The sequence below is a fragment of the Sinohyriopsis cumingii genome, chromosome 17 (genome assembly GCF_028554795.1).
Source record: "Sinohyriopsis cumingii isolate HCF-2022 chromosome 17, ASM2855479v2, whole genome shotgun sequence".
Taxonomy (NCBI): domain Eukaryota; kingdom Metazoa; phylum Mollusca; class Bivalvia; order Unionida; family Unionidae; genus Sinohyriopsis; species Sinohyriopsis cumingii.
Genome location: NC_142977.1, coordinates 104,515,287 through 104,539,554, shown reverse-complemented (window position 1 = coordinate 104,539,554; position 24,268 = coordinate 104,515,287). Strand labels below are relative to the sequence as shown.

Here is a 24,268-nt window from a genome sequence, read left to right as displayed (position 1 = left end):
ACCCCCCCACCCAAAAAAAAAACGTGTTTTTCATCAAAATGTATTTCCAGTTTGTTATACATCAAGTAGATGTTATAAATCAAATTGATGCCATATATGGTGATTTTATAGTCACTAAAGAGCTTTATTATTTCCATCTGACCATTTTGTTTGAACTGTGTGGTATAACAACCAGTTGAGATCAGATGAAATTTGCTTTGCAACACATTGCCTTAATTTTACATTTTGACTGCATTTGGTAGTGTTTGTATACAAAGATGCATGTGATAACCTTTGTTATGTATTGATGGAAGCAATTTTTTATTTTATGATTGGAGTGGGTGTACCAGTGCTTGCAATCAAATATGTATATTCCATTTTCTCCAAAAGTAGAATAAAATGTCAATACAGTGGACTTTCTGTACTCTTATTTAAGATCAGACCTTGCTCCATCTTTATAAATTATGACATTGACAATCACATGACCTGTAACTGGAAACCAGTTGAATTTGTTTTCACCATTCTGAAAGTTTTAAAACAAGGCAGGAAGTGAACCACTGCTTGCAATACTGTGAATCTGTTTGGCTATATATTCTTTGACAAAATTTGTGATCAGTGACAAAATGATACTTTGTACCTTAAATCTATCCATTTTCTTTAGAGATGTTAAAATGACATGTATTTCGCCATGAAACTTGTTGTGTAAGGAACTGATGAATATGAGTCATAGGTGTCCATGTCCTTTAACCTTTCTTGCAAAAGCTGAGGGCTGTTCCATTAAAACATACATGGGACCCAGGGAATGCACTGTTAAAGGGGGGGGGGGGGTACTCACCCATAGATGCAATTTAAAATTTACTTCTCATTTTAATATGAACTCTGTGAAATAAAAGAACCCTGGCATATATTTTTAAAAATCTGCCTTCCCTGGGTTTGTTTGAATGGAACAGCCCTGATTTTTAAATAAGACTTCATGGTGAATAAACAAATAATTATGTCATCAAAGTATATATACAAAAAAATAAAATTTTCTTGACAACTAACATTTGGAAAAATTACAAAATATCACACTATACCATGAGTACTGGTTTGCCCATCATGGTATTAGTATTGTGAATTGAAATTGTCCTTGTTCTGGTTTTCATTGACATTGTCATCATCATCATCAACCTTATCATCTGATGTGTTGATGAAGATAATTATTTTTTGTTTGTTGTCTGTTAACTATTGTCAGTTGCACTTTTCTGTCCAGGACAATTGGCATGTATACTGTATCAAAGTAAATATTTAATACATTGCAGGATCTGACAGAATTCCAGTACTTGTGCTCCTACCTACACTTGAATGTGCAGGGAAATACCACGGTAAAGCCAGACAAAATTACCACGGCTGCATCTTGTCTTTGCTGGGCTCTAAGTGAGCCACACACCTTAACTCGGGCTTGGCTAACTGACCTGGGTAACCTCATTGACAAAGTTCCTAGTGATGGAAAGGTAAACAATTAAATTAATTCTTTTACCGATATTTAATAAATTGTAAGATCCCTTTTGTTTAGTTAATTTATTAAAGCAACACAATTGTAGCTACATATGAACCTCCTCTCCCCAAAAAGCCACTTGCAGTAAAACCTGCATTTAAAAAACACGTCTTTTAAATATGAGACCAACCTTGAAAGAACTATTTTGTAATCACTGATTATAATCTTGCTACTTCATCAGCACAAGTAGGCTACAGTCACTTGATGTCAACAAATGCCATTTAGTTTGGCATGTTTATATTAAGATCCAGACAAAATGATTAGAATTTTCTGGCCATTATAGTAATTTTGGAGAAAAAAATTAAAACACATTTTGGAAATTTTGTGGGGCTTGCTTTTTTTTTATAGAGAAAATTCACTTGTGGTAGTCAGATAAAATTTGGCAGACCTCTTTTGTATTTATAAATATATAACCTGATTAGATTTTCCGGCCATTACAGCAGTTTTTCTTTTTCTTTTACCCATTTTGAAAATATTTTAGGCTTGGCTTTGTTTTGTTTGTTTTAATATGAAAACCTTATTTGCACTTAACATTGTAAGCAAGGCATTTGAGGAACTATTAAGCCAAACCAGGCCAAATTGTATATTTAGACACCTTTAAAAAGTCCCAAGATCCAGTAAGATTCTGGTGACAGTGACCTTATTTTTCCATTAGTTAGAAACATTTTTGTACTTTGACAGTGGTGAATCAAAATACAAAAAGTTATTATAAAAATTAATAGTATTTCATCAGCATTTGAATAACCTGGCATGTTGTTGTTGTTGTTTTTGTAGGGTTTAACACCATTTTTCAGCACACAATAGGCTATACATGGCGGCCAGTATTAATGGTGGAGTGTGATTATCAGATTCAATCGTCCTGTGAGGTGTGTTTTGCACGGTTGCGTGTTCACAGTGTGTTCTGTGAAACATGATCATCAGATTCATTGGCATCAGGCGGCATTTTAAGCACAGTAGGGTATGCACCACGTGTTTACATAATGTTGTTTGGTGTATCTGTTAGGTTTCTAGTTCAATCAGTTTACTAACTGGGCACTGTAAATCTGTTTTGTGCATCTGACTTATTTATTGAACTACCTCAATTTTATGCATGTCTGCAGAGTGGATTTTGGGGCTGTTTGTGAAAAACTTTATTCATACATTGGCCCCAAACGGGGAACAAGCTGTAAACATTGCAGTGCTGAATGTACATGTTTATAGTTTGTTTTAGTTTTGTCATATATGACTTTCTTACAGATTCATGCTTCACAGTATTGCTTACAATTACATTCTAGATATACTGTGATTTTAGTCTTGGTATCACCATAATATTGTATGCAAGCATGGACCCCTGAACAGTAGCGCCTTGGTACTGGTCCTTACACTATTATCCATTTATGATGATTGACAGTCGTATATGTCTTAATATGGCAATGATTCATGTTTTATATTCCTAACTGCTTGTATTGGTTGTTATTTTCATGATATTTTAACAGAACTGCAGGTACTTCTTGTCCAGTTGTATCCATTCCTTGGGGCTCTCCACTGCATACTACTGCAATTCCATTCTCAGTATCAGCATTGTTTGGGCATTCTGTTCCCAATCCACTCGATTTACATAACAAGTTATGGCGACTCTGCCTCAATACAGCTGCAGGTCTGCCTTAACATTTATGTCAGTCAGTCATACTGGCGAGTCCGCCTCAAATGTCGGCAATTCTGCCTTGACATCAGTCATATTGGTGATTCTGCCTCATACATAGGGCATGTTGGCCATTCGGCCCTGACATATCATACTGGCGATTCTGCCTCATAGATAGGGCATGTTGGCCATTCGGCCCTGACCCATCATACTGGTGATTTCACCTCATAGATACTGCATGCTTCTCTACCATCTTACCACAACTAACCTCATGCAGCGGAGGGTGAAACCCAAGGAATGCCAAAGATGTATACTTATGTGCTGTTTTATAATGCTAAATAGTTGTTAATTAAGAAGTTTGCAGACACTTCTCTATTAATTCTTTTTATGCTTTAATATATCATATGCAGTCACCTGTCAGTCAGGCCAGCTAGCGGTACATGAGTGTTAGGTGAATTAGTGATTTCAATTACAGTCCACCTTTCCATCAGTCCATCTGTTTTATATTGTGTAAATGTATTTTTGCAAAGCAAATAAATTTAAAGCCTATGTGGGCTTATTTTTTGTATATTTTTATTTTGAGATAGACACTTGTCAAGCCAGATTTAAAATTCTGCTGCAAATGTCTTGATGGAACAATATCTTCCATGAATTGTCTATTTGATGCTAAAATCCTGACTTTCATTATTTTTCCGTATTGATAGAACTTGCTGATGACAAATCCTGTTTGGTATCCTCCTCACCTGATCATGTTACCAGGGCAGTATTACAAGATTTTCCAGGCCTACAGAGACAAACAGTGCCCTGTATGCAGCAATGTGCCAAAGGACCCATGTGTCTGCCTGATCTGTGGAACATTTCTCTGTTTTCGTGAACAGTGCTGTCAACAACAGCATCAGTTTGAATGTGTGCTCGTAAGTGAATACTTTGAATTCATCTTTATTTGTGTGACACCAGTTTTTGTTTCTAAATGCCATTTTTGTCAGAAATATACCCAGATGTATTGACACTAATGGTTTTTTGGGTAACCATAAAAATTTGTACTACAAAATAAATGAATTCACAGCCATGGGTAGTATTTATTCCAGTCCAGCTTTCTTAAAGCAAGTCAATTTTTAGAATTCTTACAGCAACATTTTCTACCTTTTTAGCTGTACTGGTCATAGACCAGAAGAGCTTGTGGGATGGTCTGTTGTTCGTCAGTTACCTCAAGTTTGTTATATTGACTTCTCCTAAATTACTTGGAGGATTGCCATGAAACTTTGCGTATACATGCATCCCACGGTCTAGTTGCCCTAAATGAAAATGGGTCCATTCATACATCCAATATGGTTACCACAGTGGCCATCTTGAAAATCTTATTACTTCTCCAAAATGGATGATCATATCAACATGGGGTTTTCAGTGAATTTTGATGTCGAGTTGGTTCTAATTGAAATGGGGCTGATCTGATATCCAGTGTGACTGCCACAATGACCCTCTTGAAAATCTTGTTACTTCTCCAAAATGGATGGTCATATCAACTTGGGGTAATAGTTGGTTCTAATTGAAATGGGGCTGATCTGATATCCAGTGTGACTGCCACAATGACCATCTTGAAAATCTTGTTATTGCTATTCCTTGTGAAGTCATATTGACATGCAGTTTTAACCAGAAGCCCTTTTATGATGTCTGCTTGGTCCAAATAGAAAATGAGGCCATCTTGAAATTCTTGTTATCTCCTCTGCTTCTGAATGGATGGGGTTTTAACTTATAGGCGTCTAATAGTGTTGAGTTGGTCCTGAAATACAGTTTGATGGCCAGTGTGGCCACCACTGTGTCCATCTTGAAAATCGTGCTATTACTACTCCTTATTGATACTGCCATAGGCTTTTCACCAGAAGATTTTTTCTGGTTGGTCCAATATGAAAATGTTGTTGATTTGTGATGGCCATCTTGAAAATATTTACCAAGGACCTAGTTGGTCCTAATGGTACCATTCAGATGCCTACCACAGTGGTCACATTGAGAATCTTGTTTTCACTGTTTCTCCTGAATGAATTGTCATATTAGCATGGGGTTTTCACTGAGAGAATTTTTATGATGTCTAGTTGGTAATAAGTGATCTGACTTCTAATATGACTACTACAGTGACCATCTTGAAAATCTTGTCATCACTGCTTCTTCTAGATGGATGGTCATATTTACATTTTGCTCTCAGCAAAAGACTTCATATGATGTCTGGTTGGTGCTATGTAGAAACAGTTCCAGTCTCTCACTGATCTTGAAAATATTGCTGTCTTTACTCTTTCATAATGGAAAATTATATCAACTGGGGTTTCCTCAGATGACTTCTTATGAAGCTTGTCAGTCCTAAAATGAAAATGGTGCTTAGTTGGCATTCAATATGTCCACCGCTGCAGCTAGTTTGAAAATCTTGTTATTAATGAAGAATATCAAACAGTTTCAACACTCTGCAGTTAAAGGAAGAAATGGTCTTATCTTGAATTCCTGGAAATTCTTTTTAACCAGTAGAAAGTCATTCCTTTTGAAGAACTCGTGTTTTAATATGTACAGTAAAATATAAACATTTTATATGACAGATGATATGAAACGGTTTAATTGTTTAAGTTTTTGCAGAATGCATATTGTCCATCAATTTGAAATTATTATAAATTTATTATATATTTTTGGTAGAGCATGTATTAGTGGTCAGTATTTATAAAGTTCATTGAAATTACATTGAGATTGACCGTATATGGGAGACCACTACAGTGGCCTAATGGTTAGAGTGTGCGAGCTAGAAATCAAGTCCTTATAAGTAAGAGGTCATATAATAGAATGTATCTTTGCAGTTTTACAACTCTTCCTTTTTAGGTAAACATTTGCACCTACCATGGACTGATTCAAGCCAAATCTGTTTCTCTAGTTACACATTAATTTGATGTTGTTTGGTAGATGAATTGCTGATCACATGTAGATGTATGTGCCTTTTAAAGGTTTTGTTTTTTCAGGTCTATTTTTTAAGGTTTATACAGGTCCTTGAAAACCTTAAAAACGCTAGAGTTCTAAGACAGCAAAATCAGATTTGTTAAAAAGTACTTGGAATTTAACTTATTATCTAAAATGTAGTTGAAAGTCCCTGTATTTTTAGAGGAACATCAAATGATGCTTGCACAATTTACAGAAATAGTTATAGTAAAGTTGATACTTGCATTGAATAAAACAAAAACGGCCTATATTTGAAACTAAATATGATTTACTGAGAGTGCATCCAAGGTAAATAGGTACATAATTCATCTGTAATGTGTTGTTTTAGAAGTATATGAAACAGAAATGTTTTGTCTCATGAGCTGTCATGTATTAGGTCCTGATAAATTGTTTAGCTGGTCTTGATAAGTTTTTAAACAGTTTTGAATTGTGTGTGTGTGTGTCTGTGTGTGTATCTGTGAGTGTGTGTGTGTGATTTTGGATCTTTAACATAGCTTTAACAATTTATCAGTCATATCGTTAAGATGTCTGCAGTGTAGCAGTTTATGGTGATGTCTAGCAATGGGGCATCATGCCACAGACATGTAGCATCATGTCCCACCCAGTCACATTATTCTGATACCAGTCTGACCAGTCCTAACACTAACCTCTTAATACTGAGTGCAAGTGAGGCACATGCTAGTACCATTGTTATACATCTTTGGTATGACTCAGCCAGGGGTTGAACTGGCATCTGAGGTGAACACTCTAACCACTGAGGCCACTGGAGTGGTCTCCTAAATTCTGTACTTCCAAGCTTTATGAACCCTAAATGTTGCCAGTTATTTCCCTTTTCCTTTCATTTCAATTTTTTTTTTTTAAATCTATGCTGATCCTTGTAATTCAGCAAAACTCAGGAACCATGATACATATTCTGATGCAAAGTAGGGTGTACATGATCTCCTAGACCTAGATATGCCATTTGTCTTGTCAACTCCATTTAGGGTAGTTACAACCTATGGCAGTTAACTTCATTTCTTCACATGGGATATTGATTGTAACCAGTGTTCAGCCTATTCATATAAAGACTTTCCTGAAGACTTGTATTATCATTTTAGCAAGAGTTGTGATCTTTTTTTAATATTTTGCTTCAATGTGGTTCCCTGTATGACTCTATATCACTCTTTGTAGACATGCCTCATTTATTTATCTGTTTTATAGACATGCCTCATTTATTTATCTGTTTTGACAGCATTCAATGGAGTGTGGTGCTGGAACAGGGATATTCCTGCTCATTAATTCCAGTATTGTGGTAGTGATTCGTGGACCACGAGCCACACTGTGGGGTTCTGTATATCTAGATGAGCATGGGGAAGAGGACAGAGATCTAAAGTAAGTTTCACTAATTTCTTAAAGATTTCAAGCATTGGGAAAAGTTGGAGGTTTGATCCTCTTGATTCATTTCTATTACCATATGATCTGTATCATCTGGGGCAGCACCCATTATATTCTTAACTGTGTTGTGTGTAGACAATGCATTACACTTTCATTGAAAGTTTTGATTATAAGATGACAGGGGACAGTTTCGCCCTGGCAGATTTCTTAACTTAAGAGTATTGTGTGACTTTTTGTGCTATTATTGTGTGATAATTAAAGATATGGACATATTGGTGAATTTTGTCTTTCCTGCATGTGTTGTTCTTTAAACTGATGTTAGGCATGTACACCTCATGTAGTCACTGTACAGTACGTAGCCAGTGAAATACCAATAGTTGGCTAGGTATGTACACCTCATGTAGTCACTGTACAGTACGTAGCCAGTGAAATACCAATAATCAGTTAGGTATGTACACCTCATGCAGTCACTGTACAGTATGTAGCCAGTGTCATACCAATAGTCGGCTAAGTATGTACACCTCATGTAGTCACTGTACAGTACATAACCAGTGAAATACCAATAGTCAGCTAGTTATGTACATCTCATGTAGTCACTGCACGGTATGTAGCCAGTGAAAAACCAATAGTCGGCTAGTTATGTACACCTCATGTAGTCACTGCACAGTATGTAGCCAGTGAAAAACCAATAGTCGGCTAGTTATGTACACCTCATGTAGTCACTGCACGGTATGTAGCCGGTGAAATACCAATAGCTGGCTAGGTATGTACACCTCATGTAGTCACTGCATGGTATGTAGCTGGTGAAATACCAAAAGCTGGCTAGGTATGTACACCTCATGTAGTCACTGCACGGTATGTAGCCGGTGAAATACTAATAGCTGGCTAGGTATGTACACCTCATGTAGTCACTGCATGGTATGTAGCTGGTGAAATACCAAAAGCTGGCTAGGTATGTACACCTCGTGTAGTCACTGCACAGTATGTAGCCGGTGAAATACTAATAGCTGGCTAGGTATGTACACCTCATGTAGTCACTGCATGGTATGTAGCCAGTGAAATACCAATAGTTGGCTAGTTATGTACACCTCATGTAGTCACTGCACGGTGTGTAGCCAGTGAAATACCAATAGCTGGCTAGGTATGTACACCTCATGTAGTCACTGCACGGTATGTAGCCGGTGAAATGCCAATAGCTGCCTAGGTATGTACACCTCATGTAGTCACTGCATGGTATGTAGCTGGTGAAATACCATTAGCTGGCTAGGTATGTACACTTCATATAGTCACTGCATGGTATGTAGCCAGTGAAATACCAATAGCTGGCTAGGTATGTACACTTCATATAGTCACTGTACGGTATGTAGCCAGTGAAATACCAATAGTCGGTTAGGTGGCAGAGCTAGCTACTTATAGCAGCAAACACATTGGTTCATGACAAGTAGAAAATATCTCAAAAACTGATTGGATGACAGCTATTTTGAATAGCATCAAACTATTAAGTTCATACTGTTTTTCAAAATTATCACCCAGGGCTTGTGTTTGTATTATGAGCACCACATGTTGTCAAAAATGGTCTTCGAACATGAAAGATGCATGTATAAATTTGGGGGGTGTGCATCAACTTTTTATTTTATGAATTTCCATTGACTCATCAGACCAAGTGAATTATATTCTTATGTGTTGCTTTATTATACCTATCCAAAAATATGGACCTTTTTGACCTCACTTGTGTATTTTATTTTTTATGAATTTTTATATTAGGCAAGTGTTTGCAACATTAAATATGTGCATAAAAACTGTCCCCTACCCCCTAACTTGCATGAAGAAACTATACATTAAAATTTCACATCAATCTGTGTTCATTAGCATATGCTTGATCATATTTAATACCCTTGTTTTTATTTAGTCTTACAAAAAAACTTTTTTATCGGTGGTTTTATTCAGTATCAATAATCAATCCTTAAGAATAGTTTGTGCTTCTAATAGTGAGTGCTTTCTATATTTAGGTCTTTGGGCCTTTTAGACTTAAAAAAGCCATTAAAGCCTTGATGACAAAGTTTATGGCTTTTCGGTGTCATCACTTTGCCATCCTCACACACTTAATTGCACTTGGCACATACTTGCGTGGGTCAAGATTGCATCACTTAACTTTGCTTTAGTTGTACTGAAATGGGTGCAGGTCTGGTGTGTGATATAGAGAACTTTTATAATATTGGATACATACAGGAATGTTTTCTATATTAATCTAGTCTTCACATTTACTACATAGTTATATATGTGATGCTCAGCTTATTTTACCTATTTAGACCATCATTTGGCCTTTCCTACAGATAAAATTGTCTTATAATTGATATTGTAGCGTCCACTTTGTAAGTATCAATAATGACACTTCATTGCAGTTTTATGTGCAAGTATAGTTATGTACAGTAGTAATTATATTGCTGTATTGCATCCTTCATGGTTGAGACTGAGTAAAAGTCAAGTTACAAGTTATCAATGCATAGTTTAGTCGTAGCTCCCACTTTAGAGTTATTGTTATTGATGCATCTGTGATTTTACTTGTATAGGCAGTCAATTTGTGATTTTACTTGTATAGGCAGTCAGTTGGCATTTGCAACAGCTAACCTTTACAGATCTATTTACCCCTGCAGATTCTCTGTATTTTGTATGGATAAAGCCCGAGAAATACTACAACTCAATTATGCAAGACTATGGAAAATGGGCCAAATTGACAGAAAATTACTTGTCTCAACATTTTGTTCTGCTTCTTTAAATTCTTTTTGTTTAAAAACAAATTATTTAATCAGTGTCAAAGAAGTGCTTTATCAATGGTTCCCATGCAGACTGGTAAACCGTCTGAAGGCATTGAAGAGAGCAATCAGCAGTTGTTTTTGAAAATGACAGACCAGTGTAGTGTGAAAAGAAAATTGAAAAAAAGTCAAAAAGTCAAGTGCTAGCCAGAAATTTTGAAGATTTATACAGATATTTGGCCATTTATAAAACAAACAAAGTAGATCATTACATTTGGTGTGGTGTGTGTCAGTTGGATTTTTCTGTCACACATGGTGGTAGAAGTGATGTAAAATAACATCTTGAGCGCAAATCCCACAAGGAATGGGTGAATGAAAAGTCTCTGTCCTTTTGCTGTACAGCACAGTGTTGGACAGCGAGGAAATGCACACTATATATGTGGAATGGATGATGAGTGAGCTTTTGGCTAAGTTAAACAGCTGTTGAAAACAGCTGATTAAACCTGGATTTAAAGAAAAAATTTCCGGACATCTGAACTGCAGCAGTGAAAAGTAAATTATTTAAGAATATAGGTAGAAAAGGTAGATTGAAACTGGTTTTCAGACAACATATTTCTTTTCCTTGTAAAAGAAACAGATAATTATGTATTTTTTCATTGTCACTAAAGATAGTAAATGCATTTATGGATGAAGTTTTCTTTTTATTGTTGAACTGTTAGCCTTATAGCTATACTACTGACATCTGTTGAAAACTACAGATAGACTGCTGTCAGATTACTGATGGAGTGAGGAAAGTGTTAAACAAGTCTGCTTTTATTACAATTGATACTTTAGCATCCACTTAGTATTAATAGTGACACTCCAATACTCTACCTACACGGGCATCCAGATGTGCCCTTCTACAGGTAACTGTCATAGTGTGTAGCCCTACCATGCTACACCTAAATATTTTCTCTGCTCCATTTTGTACTGTAGACCATGCAAGACAGGACTGACAACCACTTCACATGTGTAGTTTACTTGGGTTGTTAATCTATGAATGCCTGTCAGACTTGCATATTATAGAAAGAAGTTGATGGTCAGCACCACTGAGGGTACTAAAGAGGAAGGCACAAAATCATGCCTTGAGAGACAAATACATGATCTGTTTGCGTGCTAGGGTTCAACACCATTGCGGTGGTGGGGGAGTCAGATAGAGAACAAATGAAGTCTCAGTTACCATCTCACATATCAGAATTATGGACCGGCTACATGGATCAGTATCCTGTATCCTGTCCTAATCTTAAGAACCGGACAACATCATAACAACCAAGATGGTCCTGTTTGGTCATGACTGGACTGCTATATACTTCTGATCATAATATGTTATGACCACAATTAATCAAACAACATCAGCCACCAGAAGAATGAGCATTGTCCAGTTTCATGAACCCAAGTTATACATGCAATATCGTGGGTCAGTCTAACCCTCTTAAAGACTTAATATCCAAGAGATGTCACATCACTTTGTTCTCAAGCCTTTGTCACTCAAAGGGAGCCTATAATTAGCGACAGCTTGTAAGGGACCATATTTAATTCAGAACATTCTGTGAGTTGGTGAGCCGCCATCCTCAATATTCTTCTCCATCCACTTCACAGGTAGCACAAGAGATGTCAGTTTCAACACCTTTATCTAAAGACATCAAAACTGCCCAAGGGGGCCGCGAGTGGCTGAATGGTCTAAAGCACTCTCCGTTACGGATCACTGCCATCTCACCTCTGTCTGCATGAATTCGAGTCTAGGATTCGGCCAATGTGGGTATGTGAGAAGGCTTGCCAGTAGCTTCTTGTGGGTCGATGGTTCTTCCCGGGGTTTTCCCGGGTTCTTCCTCCACCATTAATACTGGCTGCCATGCATAGCCTATCGTGTGCTGAAAAATGGCATTAAACCCTACAACAACAACAAAAAATCAAAACTGCTCATAAGTCCCATTGTCATTATTAGGTATTACCTAACGTGCAAAGACTAAGCCTTATGGGCTTTGACTGAAGAAGTTTGTGCCTACTGCAACCAGAGTACAGTCATCCTCTTTCTACAAAAACTGCTTGGTCTAAATTTACAGCTTCATTTGATTATTGACTTAAAAGGAAGCATCTACTTTCAAATTACTTTAAGTATGGTAGATTTACTAGCATTCAACACTGCTTATATTGTCATTTACAAGACCCGAGCATCAACCAGCTCATTTTCTTGCAAACACACCTCTCTAGTTTTAGTCAGGCGTTCTGTTAGCCCCAGGTACCAGTTGTCCATTTTGATACCTCAGTATTCTACTGAGATATCGATGCTTTGGAGAATACAGAACTACCCACTGCACACATGAATCTACAACCACTGAATACCACAGTAGTCCGGAACAAAAGTAGACAAGAAGCAGAGAGAGGGTGATCAATTTCTACAGAGTTCTCTCCAAGATATCCTCCATATCTCAGAAAATGACATCTTCACACTACCTTTAACAGATCCCAGTAGGGGGAAGGCTCCAGTCCTTTACTGCCAAATGGACGACGATTTACCACAATGACCTATGAATCCATATCACTTGCAGCACACATCCTTTTTTTGTCCCAGGTTTCCTCAACTACAAACATTGCACTTTTCAACTTGTCACCAATCTAAGTGCACTCATTCAGTTAATTGGTTCACAATGGAAAACTGCAGTAAGATGTAAATTCTGTCCAGCATGAAGTTTATGCAATCATTATGAACTTGGAACATGCGTATCTTCACATCTCCATTCACATGGATTACAGGAAATCAGTGTGATTCCTCTACAAAGACACTTTTTACCAGTTCAGGGCACTCCCAACTGGACTCAGTCCAGGGGATTTCACTTGGTTGAAGGACCAGGAAATGGCCCATGTCCAGGCCACATCCATGGCAGCAGCATCAACTACCTGACAACATTCTACATAAAATAAGGTGAGTTATGTCTTGGAGCAAGACATGATAATATCATGTTCCTCTCCTTCTTAACCATAGTTTCAACAAGAATAAGTCCAACCTCATACCATCTCAACAATTTGTTCATCTAGGTATAGAGCTCATTACTCAGTAAACAGAGTACCTCTCACTCAGAAACGAATATTGAAAATCAGTGGTTTCCTTGCTTATGCAGGATAACCTACTCACCAGAAAATTCCTATGCCTGCTGGATTGCCCCTCAGGATTGTGATACTTGGATTCTCTTCCTTGCTGTATCACCTTATCAACATTCTTGAGATGGAAGCTATCTTAAAAACTTTTCATTGATAACAGGTGGATCTGTATGGGAAGGGAGTTCTCATTTATGTCCGACAACTCCTCTTTTGTGACTTACTTCAAACGGCAAGGTAGAACTAAGTCCACAGTCCCTTGCAATATTGTTTGGGATTTTCTCAAGTGGTTTTTTCAGTAGCAAAGTCCTGTCTAAGTTTGTCTTTTTCCTGGCCAACTAAACATGTTAGTTGACTCTTTCTCCTGGAAGAATCAACTAATACAAGCCAAGTGGTCTCATCAGTTTTTGATTTTTGCTCAGCTATTTGTCTGATGGGATTGACTAGTGGTAGACCTGTTTGTGTTAAGCTGAAATGCCAAACTCCCAACCCTTGTCATACCAGTCCAGGATTTGAAGGCCTGGGCAGTCAGTGCTCTTCCTATAGGGTGGAATGGCATGGATATATACACTGACCCTCCAGCACCTCTGATAAGGAAGGTGATACAGCAAGGAAGAGAATCCGAGTATCCAGACTGCTCCACTCAAATAAAAAAAATCATGAATCAGAGACCTCATCAATGTTGCACAGAAATCTCCAGGAAAATCTAGATATTCCCTCATCTGCTCAAGCAGGTTCAGCAACTTGGCATTGGGATAAAGCACCTGCCATCATGATGATGGTAGATGTTTCATCCCTACACAGAGTAGCTGAACCTGCACATCTAGATTATATTAAAGAAGCCCTCAGGAACAAACGGTTCTCACAACCAGTAGTGGTGAAATTGCCTAAGCGAGATGGCCGTCCACTTTAAAAGTGTATGAAGGCAAATGCAAGATCTTCACACATTCTTGTGCCCAATTACACAGTATACCTCTGCAGGAGTCAGTACCTTAAACAGCTAACTTCATGCTACATTTCTTTGATGATGAACAGTTAGCATCAGTCACAACCAGTGGCTATCATTCCACAATCACTGACATCTTGCATCATAATAAAAGAGAGGACGTTGCACAAAAAAAAGACCAATCAGATCATCTGTCCAATTTTGACTACCTATCTTTTCCCAAAGTGGAATCTATCATGGGTACCAATCTGGCTGTACAAGACACTATCTGAACCAATCTTAAGAGCTTCATTGGTTCACCACTCATATAAGACCTGCTTCCTCACCGCATTAGCGAATGGCAGGCAGAATCAACAAAAAGCATGCTTTATTATTGGACTCGAACTACATGCAGTTCCAACAAGATTGGTCAGTATCACTCATGATAGCCCCTGCTTTCATTGCCAAGAACAGGCTCCCATTCTTGGGGAATCAGAGTTTTGTAATGAAATTCCTGTCTACTCATGACACTTCATCTCAGGGTCATGTAAAAGACCCAGCTCTGAAGTGGTATATAAGAAGGACTGAGCCATTTGCATCTACAGAGATCATGCCTGTTCTTACCTATCATGGCGGGAAAGGACAAAGACACTTTAATCCAGGATAAAATATTATTTGTTCTGCATATCGGAAAATAACCCCAGATCAACTGAATTCACTTCACAGCTCAGCTCAGGAAGTTTGGGCTGTTGCCACAGGTATTGCATTTGAGTGAAACTATTCTCTAACTGTAATTGTTCATGTTGTGAGTTGCAGATTCGAGTGCACTTCTCCAGTTTTATCTCCGAGATCATTTATACTGAAAGGCTCAGCCTGGTCTAGTGGGACCTCTAGTTGTGGCACAGCAGGTTGGTCTAGTGAGACCTGTAGTTGTGGCACAGCAGGTTGGTCTAGTGGGACCTGTAGTTGTGGCACAGCAGGTTGGTCTAGTGGAACCTGTAATTGTGGCACAGCAGGTTGCCTTCCCAAGTCATTTGACAGCCTCATCTTGATGAGGTTTCACAACATTCACTGGATTTGTGGGAGGGAAACTTTATTCCCTTTCAAAGTCTCTCCTCAACATATGGAGTCTATTCTCCAGTCAAATTAGCCAGAAGCTGTCTCACATACCTTATGGAACCAGAGATGGTTTCTCAGGGGTATTGGGATGTATCTCACACCATCTCTTACCCATTCTCCAAAGGTATTATGATCAGGTAACATATTTGAAGAAGAAAACTATTTTTTCTAGTAAATGTTTCTTCAGTAATACTTATCTTATTGTAATACACATACACCCTCCCAGTCTTCCTCAGTTATATCCATACAGAGAATGTGTCATCCACTCCAGTAGTAACTGAAGTATTCATGGTTTGGTATTCAAAGGTGCCAATCTCTTATCAACGGGAGGTCACTCTGTATAGAGGTTCAGATAACTTTTAGGATTTTAGCTAGAATGTTTTATCCCAGGAAGGTCTGATTTGCTAGGTAGTAGTAGTTTTAAGATATTATGATCAGGTAACATATTTGAAGAAGAAAACTATTTTTTCTAGTAAATGTTTCTTCAGTAATACTAGGGGTGCAAGACTAAGAGTCAAAAATCTCCTTGGTGTCAAAACTGGGGGTCAGACTTAGTAAAAATAAAACTTTGGTATTAAAACTTGGGCTCAAAAGTGCAAATGAGGGTAAAGGGAAACACTGAGATAAGTATTATTGAAGAAACATTTTACTAAAAAAATTGGTTTCTTATTTAGAAACAGCTGCAGTTCCATGAAAGACATAAAAAACAATTGGTTTATAGATCACAAAGATTTTGATTTCATTTTATCAGTTATTTATCTGTCCTATTGCTGTTGATCTTGCCCCACACTCACCTCAACCCTAATTGTTTGACATAGAAAAAAAGATATTTTTTTGCATCTGAAAACATGATGTGCAGTTATTCAGTTTTAAATACTTGTATATAAATGTCTCATGGTACTGTTTTTTTTTTTCAGGCGGGGGAAACCTCTTTACCTGAGCAAAGACCGCTATGATCTCCTGGAACAGCAGTGGATTTCACACAACTTTGATCATGCATGTAAGCGATGGATCTGGCACCAAGACCATCTTTAGTGGTACCTCAGCATCAATAGAGGGACATTTCGGACATTTGAGTTACATCCTGTGTTGTGCATAAGCTCACTAATTGTGCACGATTTATTTAGTCCCAAGACATTTGGAAGATCTTGCAAGATTAATTTTCAGAACTTCCCCCCCCCAAAAAAAAGAATGCTTGTTAACAGTTATGTGAGATGAAGTTAGCCATCTATTTATTGCACTTTTTTCATCCTATAAAGCTGTGCTAAGCATTGTGCATCAAGTATAAGTGTGCAGTGCACCTTTTATGTAATATACCAGTGCACCTTTTATGTAATATACCATGTGAAATTTTCTGTAGATTAAGGCTCTTGAGATAGTATTTGTTAACATAGATGCTAAGTTGCATTATGCACTGAGAGATCAGTGCTCATGCTTATGTCTGTTTGATGTGTTGACCTTTATTCACAAGTTAATGCATTTGGACAAAAAAAAATGTCTTCTAATTAGGAGTGTGATATGTTAATTGCAATAGCTCATTATTTACCCAAAAATGATGAATTTTGCATCTTGTTTTTTTTTATATCTCCAATATATATAGATGGTTAAAAATGTGTTGAACATATCTTGATATCTTGAACCCACTTTTGCGTCAGACTGCAGTGGATGAAGCTAACGTTGGTAGTTACATTGCCATGTAAGTCTGAAAATGGCCAGTCTGTGTTTGCCTCCATTGCAATAAAAATCGGTGCATATTGCTTTGTTGCCGTCCATCCATAAAACTATGTTTACACATCTATCCTGAATCAGTTTTAGTGCTATAACACCCACAAAATTAATGTAGAGCCATGAAATATTACACACTATAAGTAGATGGCCTTGTTAGATTTCCAGACTATTATAAAGCAATTTTCTATTATTTTTCTTCACATTTTTTTTTCTCTTTGGATTTGATTTGTTTTATCTTGTTAAAATGATTAAGAAAAAAAAACACTTGCAGTAAACATAAAACATTTGGTTGGTATATTTATATTGTTATGTAGATGACTTTAGTAAAATTACAAGAATTTTTTCCTTTTTGGGGTGGGATGGGGGACATATTTTGCAACATTTTTTACTTAAACATTTTTTACATAAACCTTGTTAGAATAATTAAGCAAAAACCACTTGGAGACATGAAATTTAACAGCATATTTCTATCTTTATGTTGATCACTTGATTAGGTTCTGATGTCATTATAACAAGATTTTGTCAGCTTGTTCATGCAAGTAAGTAAAAACCATTTGATTTTGACAAATATGAAATTTGGCATCCAATGTCTATACTAAAATGATTTGATTACATTTTCAGGACATTGTAGAAATTTATCACATTTTTTGGACTTGGACCTTTTTGTTGCATTCAGCTTTTGGTTATTTTAAGTATCCCTGCACAACATCTGTCTAATGTACTTGGGATATTAGTAATTATTACCAGATTTATTATTTAGAGTACAAATTCTAAGTTCATTACAGTGAAAATTTCACATACAATGAGATAGATTTTGTCTCAGATACAATGAGATAGATTTTGTCTCAGTTGAACATTTTGTTTTATTCTCCAGTCTAGGATGTTACATCATTATGTAGACCTAATATAATTATATATTTGTATATACCCGTAGACATAATTCAGTTGTGAAAAATGATTAAGGTATATCTCAACTGCATGTCACTTAAGTTACACAAACTTCAGTTAGTTCACATGCCATATTTTGATGTTGATACAAGATTTGTTCGACATGATTTGTTTTATATATCTTTATGAGAAGGTGAGGTTTGAATATTTCTATTTCAAGAATGTAATTTGTTTGGTTATTATTTTCCTAGTATATGGAAGCTGTTATAACATTGGAACTCACTAACATATTTGTAGTGTACAAAATGTCACTGGTGCACTGCGGGTCAGATGGTTTTGAGTTTTAACAAATTTTGCTCATTAACATAATCTTCTAAAACAGGAGCAGTTGAGAAATACCACAGTACACATGCATCATGTAGCAGTAGATCAGATTGGTTGCTGAGTTGCGTAAGTACTGAAGGTTGAGTGACGACTGCCAGAATGACTTATGATTCGTACATATGTGTTATTGTCATACCTTTCTCCCAGTTATTCTGCTTTCAGAATGGCAAGTCCTACAAATACAGTAATATTAAGTTTTTTTTTTTCTATTTTCAAAATGAAAATATACTGTACTTTTGATTACGTGCATGACTGGCTCTCATCTACTATTTGAGGCATTAGGAATATCATTATTTTGAGTTTCAAACTTAAAGTTACTGAATAATGCAAGTACTAGACTGTATCTCTGTTTTAAGATTCAAACTTAATGGTACTGAATAATGCAAGTAGTAGACTGTATCTCTGTTTTAATATTCAGACTTAATGGCACTGAATAGTGCAAGAAATAGACTATTCCTGTTTTAAGTTTCAGATCAATGATACTGAATAATGCAAGAAGTAGACTACCATCATTTTAAGTTTCAAACTTAACGGTACTGAATAATGCAAGTAGTAGACTGTATCCCTGTTTTAAGATTCAGACTTAATGGCACTGAATAGTGCAAGTAGTAGACTGTATCTCTGTTTTAAGATTCAAACTTAATGGTACTGAATAATGCAAGTAGTAGACTGTATCTCTGTTTTAAGATTCAAACTTAATGGTACTGAATAATGAAAGTAGTAGACTGTATCTCTGTTTTAACATTCAGACTTAATGGTATTGAATAATGCAAGTAGTAGACTGTATCGCTGTTTTAACATTCAGACTTAATGGTACTGAATAATGCAAGTAGTAGACTACCACCATTTTAAGTTTCAGACTTAATGGTACTGAATAATGCAAGTAGTAGACTGTATCCCTGTTTTAAGTTTCAGACTTAATGGTACTGAATAATGCAAGTAGTAGACTGTATCGCTGTTTTAACATTCAGACTTAATGGTACTGAATAATGCAAGTAGTAGACTACCACCATTTTAAGTTTCAGACTTAATGGTACTGAATAATGCAAGTAGTAGACTGTATCCCTGTTTTAAGTTTCAGACTTAATGGTACTGAATAATGCAAGTAGTAAACTGTATCCCTGTTCTAAGTTTCAGACTTAATGGTATTGAATAATGCAAGTATAGTAGACTGTATCCCTGTTTTAAGTTTCAAACTTAATAGTACTGTATAATGCAAGTAGTAGACTGTATCCCTGTTTTAAGTTTCAGACTTAATGGTACTAAATAATGCAAGTAGTAGACTGTATCCCTGTTTTAAGTTTCAGACTTAATGGTACTGAATAATGCAAGTAGTAGACTGTATCCCTGTTTTAAGTTTCAGACTTAATGGTATTAGATAATGCAAGAAGTAGACTGGATAACTGTTGAAAAGAGTACTTTCTAATTAGCCCTAGTCTCATGTTGCAAGCTCAATTTTTTTGTACCTTGTTTTTAGCTGTAATTATATATAGTTACTAGATGTACATAGGTATCTTTTTGCTTTTGTTACCAAATTTTTTCATTTAGTTTTCACTTTTAGTTTCTTTTTTTTTTTGTATGTCTTGAAACATGCATGTATAAACTGTTTTAAAGCTGCATTGATCTGTGGGGACAGTTGATTGTGATATTTTTCACCTCAGATATCCTTTACCTCATTTCTGATTGATTGTACTGTTGTTACTTATGTTTTGATCTGTTTGAGGTATATTGATTCATTGTGTCATGCATGTATATGTGGTTTTGTACAATATATGGGACATAAAAGTTTTGTGTAGAAGTAAGAAAGCATTCTTTCCTTTTGTTATGTTATATTTTTCATCATTAGGATCCATTTATTTTACTTTATTGGTTATTTACTTTCTATTATTGTCATGTATACTGCATAGGTCCTGCCCAAATTTAAGGTTATCCTTTGTATTCTTATCAGAACCTTGTTTTAGTCAAGTAACAGCCAACTTTCCATTCTGTACATCTGATAAACTGCCTGAACTGATCAAATTTCCATTTTGTACAGCTGATCATTTGCTTCAACTGATTAAATTTCCATTCTGTACAACTGATAAACTGCCTGAACTGAGCAACATTCCATTGTGTCAAACTGATAAGATAACTGTTCAAGTTTACTTTCTGTACAAATTTCCATTCTGTGCAACCAATAAACTGCCTGAACTGAGCAACATTCCATTGTGTCAAATTGATAAGATAACTGTTCAAGTTTACTTTCTGTACAAATTTCCATTCTGTGCAACCAATAAACTGCCAGAACTGAGCAACTTTACATTCCATACAACTGATAACTTCTTGAACTGAGCAACATTTCACTCAGTAAAACTGCATTTAAGTGTAGCAGTATTGTTTAAGTACAGTACATACGCCTCACTAGATCGATTGATTGATTGCATAAATCAGTGGCATAGCAAAAACTTCTGCCCCCACCCCCAAGAACTTGATTTTTTCTGGGACCCTTTCCTGATGAAAAAGATAGTGTAATTACTTGAGTGGTAGCTCTGCCACTGGTGTGAATGGTTGGTGTTAAAGTTCATGTCAGAACACAGATGACTATTTAGCACCTGTTCAATGGTAATAAACTATTTTGCACAGAGACATGTTTCAGCAGCAGATCCTGTTTGTTCTTGAATGATCCAAATGCATATCCCACTAAAATAATGAACCTGAATAAACTGAAAACCACAGTTTCGAGGAACTTTGGTTTTGAGAAGTTTCAATTATTGTAAATTCCTAACAAATAGTGAAACATTTTTTAAACGGATGGTGAAAGACTAAAATGTTTTTTGTATATTGCACATAACTTTTTTTCCTTTCTACATCTGCTGCATGGAACATTGTAAGAATACTCATGTACAATTGTATGGAATGGTTAGGTGAAGTGTTCGAGCAATTTTGTTTCATAAATCATCTTCACTGGTTTTCTTTAATTGGATCTGTACTTAATATCTAACCAGCTACATCACTTCTCTTATAATATATTGTGGTACTGTTTGTTTAAAGTAATCAAATGAGCAAAATGTTTCTTTCTGAAAGTTGGTAGTCCATATACACATAAATTAAGTCCATATACACATAAATTAAGAGAACCTTTCTGTCAGATATTATGAATCGGAATATTTTTCAGAATATTTTTTCTCTGTAATGTTTGTGAATTTTGTCATTGAAATTGTCTTTTTCTTAATCTAAATATTGTTAAGAATGAATGATGTAGCAGGTGTCTCTTATCATCTTGCATCATGTTATTTTTGTGGAAAATAGTTTCCCAAATCCAGTGTCCTAGCTAAGGAGCTTTAGTGGTGCAGTGTTTAGTATGCCAGATTTGGGACAAAATATTATAGGTTTGAATCCTGCCATCAGGCCAACCTGGGGTCTCATTTGTAGCTTAAAATTGGTCTCTGGAAAGGATGCAAAATCACTTTTTAGTTTTAAAATTCTGCAACTAGACACCTTTTTATTCTTGAAAAAAAGAGAGTTGAGGAATTCATGTGATTTGAAGAAATTCTAAAGATTTTCACAGAGAAAAGTCAAGACGCTATTGTCAAACATTTTATGACAGTATCTGAATCCATGGTGCCTGCTGAATGTTCTGTGTAAAAATAAATCATAGTTTACCAACCAAGCAATAAGAGAGTTGTTTTTAAAAACCTCAATTTGAGAATAAATCCTTTTAGATGCTTAGTGAAATTTTGGGGCATGATTTGATTGTGCATTATATGATGGCGTATCTGGGTCTGCACTGTTCGGGACATAAAAATCAGGCAAATATCATAATTTCAATTTGTAAAATTTCTCTCAAGTGAAGTTTTCCACTTTGTGCATCCAGAACAAAATATCCAATGTTGACTGACTTGTATCATGATTCTTTACCTTTTTTCAAGGTCATTTTTTAAAAGAATGTCAGTTAAAAATAATGGGAAAAAACCTGTCATCTCCACTGATTTACCATGGTTATTTTTTTTCCCCCACAGCTTGCACTTGTGACATGAGCCATATTTTCAGACAACAGAAGCTCCATATTTTATGGCTGATTCTTTGAAATTAGAACCATTCTCATTTGCAAAGAAGGAGGTTGCATTGCATAAGTGTGTTAAACTGATTGTTAAGTTGCTTGTGTTAGTGCCTCTTAATAAAAAAATACAAATTATACATGGATTATTGGGTTCTTTTACCACCATGTCCTGAGTTTTTTATATATATATATATATATATATATATATATATATATATATATATATATATATAATGGTTTTGAACTCCCCTTAAAATGCAGTTTAACATATGACCCAAGTCTTGTTCCTTTGGTTCTTGTACAGGGTCTTTGCTTCATCCCAGGTTCTTCCTCCACCAGATATACTGGCTGCATTGTATACTCTATCATATGATGTTGTTGTTGTTGTTGTCGGGTTTAACACCATTTTTCAGCACATGATAGGCTATACATGGTGGCCAGTATTAATGGTGGAGGAAGAACCCGAGAAAACCCCAGAAAGAACCACCAACCCACGAGAAGCTACTGGCAAGCTTTCTCACATACCCACATTGGGCAAACCCGAGACTCGAACCCACGCAGACAGAGGTGAGTTTGTAGTGATCCATAACGGAGAGCGCTTTAAACCACTTGGCCACTCGGGGGCCCTCCATCAGATGATGAAAAATGGGGTCAAACTCCACAGAACCACAAACCACTTCCTCTTGTTCTTCTGCCTCTTGTGCATAGCCTGTGTTGTCATAGAGACTAAATATGGCTGTAATTACTTCTCCAAAAAATGTTAATTTCTATTGCATGATCTTTGTGCTTTTCTCAGTAATATTGAACATGGGTGTGTTCTTGGACCTGTTCTCTTCATTCTGTACACTCGGTCACTCTCAAGTGTCATAGATCATCATCCAGTGTCTCACCAACTGTACGCTGATGACACCCAAATATACAAATCTAGCCACCCAACTGAAGTTGATGCTACCATCCAAGGTGTAGAGAGGTGCATTTCTGATGTGAAATCATGGATGACATTTAACAAGCTGCAGATGAATGATGTTAAACTGAGGTCATTCTGATCACAACACAAAGACTTTCTCATTCACATCCTTTACCTCAAACAATAAATATCAGCAATGCCAACATTAAATTCACACAATCAGTACGAAACCTAGGTGTTACTCTGGACAGTACTCTCACATTGCACCAACATGTCATGAACATAAGCAAGGCTGCATATCTTGAGCTGAGATGCATCAGCTCAATTTGCAAATATCTTTCAGTTGATACCACTAAAACACTTGTGTGTTCATTAGTACTTTCAAGACTGGACTATTGTAACTCAATTCTGTCTGGTTCATCTCAATATCTGCTCCAGAAACTTCAAAAAGTTCAAAACACAGCTGCTCGGATCATACTTAGAGTACCACGATCAGAGCACACCTCCCCGCTGCTCTGTACCCTACACTGGCTATCCATTCGATCCAGAATCGGACACAAAATTTGTTCTCTGTGCTACGTTTCATTGATGGACTCTAGTTCAACATACCTGTCTGACCTCACCCATGTGTACACACCAGCAAGATACTTACACTCCTCTTCTGACAATCGTATACTCATTATTCACATTATGAAGACAAAGTCATATGGACAGCATTCTTTTGCATACCAGGGTGAAGCAATGTGGAATGAATTGCCCACTGAACTTAGACACAAAGACACAGTGATCCCATTCAAGAGGGCTCTCAAAACTCACTTATTTCGACTGCAAGAACAAACTTAAAGACCTAATAATGTTTCCTACCTTAAATATTCTCAGCATGTTTTTTTTAATGTTTTCTAATTTCAT

At 36.4% G+C, this 24,268-nt stretch overlaps 1 protein-coding gene across 1 annotated transcript in view; it reads left to right on the top strand.

Moving 5' to 3' along the window:
• The window catches only part of LOC149779599 (E3 ubiquitin-protein ligase ubr3-like), a 126,458-nt gene extending 103,871 nt beyond the window's left edge, over window positions 1-22,587 (top strand). The window contains exons 34-37 of the mRNA XM_089940369.1: window positions 1,281-1,472; window positions 3,842-4,051; window positions 7,339-7,478; window positions 16,331-22,587. Coding sequence (XP_089796495.1) covers window positions 1,281-1,472; window positions 3,842-4,051; window positions 7,339-7,478; window positions 16,331-16,448 — 660 coding nt within the window. The 3' untranslated portion in view covers window positions 16,449-22,587. The remainder of the gene's footprint in view (window positions 1-1,280; window positions 1,473-3,841; window positions 4,052-7,338; window positions 7,479-16,330) is intronic.
• Window positions 22,588-24,268: the final 1,681 nt, after the last annotated feature.